General features: G+C 32.1%; 1 protein-coding gene across 2 annotated transcripts in view; it reads right to left on the reverse strand.

Moving 5' to 3' along the window:
- Positions 1 to 241: 241 nt before the first annotated feature.
- LOC111700846 (igLON family member 5) overlaps positions 242 to 3,153 on the reverse strand; it is a 29,772-nt gene continuing 26,860 nt past the window's right edge. For both annotated transcript variants that reach the window (XM_023471907.1, XM_023471915.1), the window contains exons 13-15: positions 2,310 to 2,381; positions 1,771 to 1,923; positions 242 to 1,250 (exon numbers count right to left, since the gene is read on the reverse strand). In XM_023471907.1, coding sequence (XP_023327675.1) covers positions 1,138 to 1,250; positions 1,771 to 1,923; positions 2,310 to 2,381 — 338 coding nt within the window. In that variant the 3' untranslated portion in view covers positions 242 to 1,137. The remainder of the gene's footprint in view (positions 1,251 to 1,770; positions 1,924 to 2,309; positions 2,382 to 3,153) is intronic.

Raw genomic sequence — 3,153 nt, forward strand, 5'->3', positions numbered from 1 at the left:
TTTGTCCTTTCTCCTTCCTTCGTTTTATCTCCTGTCCCTTCTCCTTCCTTTGTTTCATCTCCTTTCCCTTCTCCTTCCTTCATTAAATCTCGTGTCTCTTCTCCTTCCCTCATTTTATCTCCTGTCTCTTCTCCTTCCTTCGTTTTATCTCCAACCGTTTCATTCTTCTTTTTTATCTCCTCCCAATCGATAGATAGATCGATAGATAGATCGATAGATAGATCGATATTGTTGAAAACAATTATTTGATAAAATTTATTATCTGAACTGAAACTGTACAGGATCTGAATGAATTATTCACATGGTTATAAAATTAAAATACATTATTATTTATTAGTCAACACTAAACAGTAAACATAGATCTGGAAACAATTATTTTCTGACTTTTAGATAATCTGACTTGATACAACTCACTGGATCATAAATTAAGATTTCTTTGCAGGATGAATTTTCTCTTGACGACTTTAGAATGAAAAAGACTTTTTCAAGAATGTCACATTAAAATAATTTGGAACTTTATAATTACATGGAATGTGAAAGATCAGTTATTTTTAATTTGTGTTGGTCAGGATTATGTTTTTACAATAATGTAGCTTTGTGTCTGATACTTCTAATTTAAACAAAGAACTGTTGTTTCTTAGGTAAAAATAGTTTTTCCTTTTTCATTCATTTGTTTAAGGAAGATTCCCTTTAAGCAGTTTTATTTATAAATGCAAGTTTTCTATCCTTCATGATAAAATAAGGAATTGAACAGAAGAACTTCTGTGACCGAATTTAATGAATTGGAGAGATCACTGAACTCCTACAGGGTTTAAATCCTGAATCACCGATTAAAGTCCTCTGAGTCCCTGAGCTGGTTGAAATATATCTGGTATGAAGGTGGGAACTGAAGATGAGAAGGATGAGAAGAAGAGATGATTTTGAAGAAGGATGGGTTGGAGAACTCTAGTTCTATATATATCTGGTATGAAGGCAGGAACTGAGGAGGAGAAGGATGAGAAGAAGAGATGATATTGAAGAAGGATGGGTTGGAGAACTCTAGTTCTATATATATCTGGTATGAAGATAGGAACTGAGGAGGAGAAGGATGAGAAGAAGAGATGATATTGAAGAAGGATGGGTTGGAGAACTCTAGTTCTATATATATCTGGTATGAAGGCAGGAACTGAGGAGGAGAAGGAGGAGAAGAAGAAGAGATGATATTGAAGAAGGATGGGTTGGAGAACAGGATAACGAAGAGTCAGAAACATCTAGAACAAGAAGAGACAATGTAAATTTGTTCAAGTATCCCTTCCTTTTTAGAGTGTCAAGTCCGATTCACAGCGTTACCCTTTAAACCTTCATCTGAATAACAATGTAAATGGTAAAGAGTTTTTTTTGACAATTTCCTCTTTTGTCTCTGTTGCACAAATCTCCTACTTTTTAAAAGAAACCATAATATTCAATGTCAAAGTAAAAACAAAAATATTTTCGACATCAGACAAAATGTCAAAGGGTACTGTTTTAAATCGGACATGTCACTCTATTAATGGAAGGTAATTTAAACCTACTTCTAGTCTACAGTCTCTTTAAGTAAGCTTTCTCTTTATCGTTTTGAAGTAAACAAGAATTATTAAATTTTTTCTAGGAAATTTTCAATGTTATGGTACAAATTAGCTGAGGTGTTAACAATTGAAATTAAAATTGAATTATCTAAATGATACTCGGAAAATAATATCCATTAAATTTAACAAAAAATTGTAATTGATTCATGTATGTAAAAATACTTACATTGGTTAAATTCGTCAGTACGAGACCCCTCTAGATCAGTCTCTTTCGACATAGTTCTTGTAATTGTAGTTGTGGTAGTAGTAGTTGATGTCGTTGTTGTTGTTGTTGTTGTTGTTGTTGTTGTAGTTGTTGTTGTTGTTGTTGTTGTGGGAGCTACAAATAGAATTTTTTTACTTTCAATTTAAAATATACCTTTCATACTATTTTAAATTCAAAATAATTTTCCATGAGATTATTTGTGACACTTGCCACACACCTTTATTTTCTAATCCCTTTATCTTTCTCACAAAATGATCTAAACCTTTGATATTTTAATCTTTGGTAATTAGATCTCGAAAAATTCATAGTTTGAATCATCAAAGGTCAACGACATCAGAATACAGTAACAACAGGAAAAGAAAATGAGAGTTTAAGGAAAGTGATCAATTCCTTAGGAAATTTTCGATAGTTTTTTATTTTGATTTACAGAAACAAATGAACTGCTAAAGATTATTAAATTCCGTATTTTCATTGCAATGTTTTGTAATTTAGAATAATACCTGTAATATGAAGGTTAATATCTGCTACACCATGTCTGTTTGTTGCTATACATGTATATTTTCCTTCTATATCTACAGACCAAAATCAACCAGTTAAAATTATAATATGCGTTGTATTGTCTAAGAGAGATTATGCTTCAAACTGCGCACCCCGCCGACCTACCCCCCCCCCCCTCCTCCTCCCTATTTTCAAATCTTTAATGAAATAGTTCCCTGCTAATTAGGACAAGTAAGGGTCAAATAAAAATCATGATATTAGGTCTGTCACAAATGACTACTTTAGGAGAAGCCGTTGCTATAGAATTCCGTGTTGTCAAGATTATTCCATGATAACGTCATAATGTTAGTATTGGTCACTAACATACTCTATAGTGCAGTGCTCAGATAGATAGATAAATAAATAGATCCATAGATAGATCCATACATAGGTCGATAGATTTATTGATAGATAGATTGATAGATAGATCGATAGATAGATCGATTGATAGATCGATATATAGATCGATCAATAGATCGATAGATAGATCGACAGATAGATCGATAGATAGATCGATAGATATATCGATAGATAGATCGATAGATAAAGAGATAGATAAAGAGATAGATAGATAGATAAATAGATAAACAGACAGATAGATCGATAGATAAATCGATCGATGATAGATCGATTGATAGATCGATCGATAGATCGATCGATAGTTAGATAGATAAATAGATTGATAGATAGATCGATAGATATATCAATAGATTGATCGATAGATTAGATAGATCGATAGATTGATCGATAGATTGATCGATAGATTAGATAGATCGATAGATTGATCGATAGATAGATCGATAGATT

Source organism: Eurytemora carolleeae, unplaced genomic scaffold, assembly GCF_000591075.1.
Source record: "Eurytemora carolleeae unplaced genomic scaffold, Eaff_2.0 scaffold81, whole genome shotgun sequence".
In the NCBI taxonomy this organism is placed as follows: Eukaryota; Metazoa; Arthropoda; class Copepoda; order Calanoida; family Temoridae; genus Eurytemora; species Eurytemora carolleeae.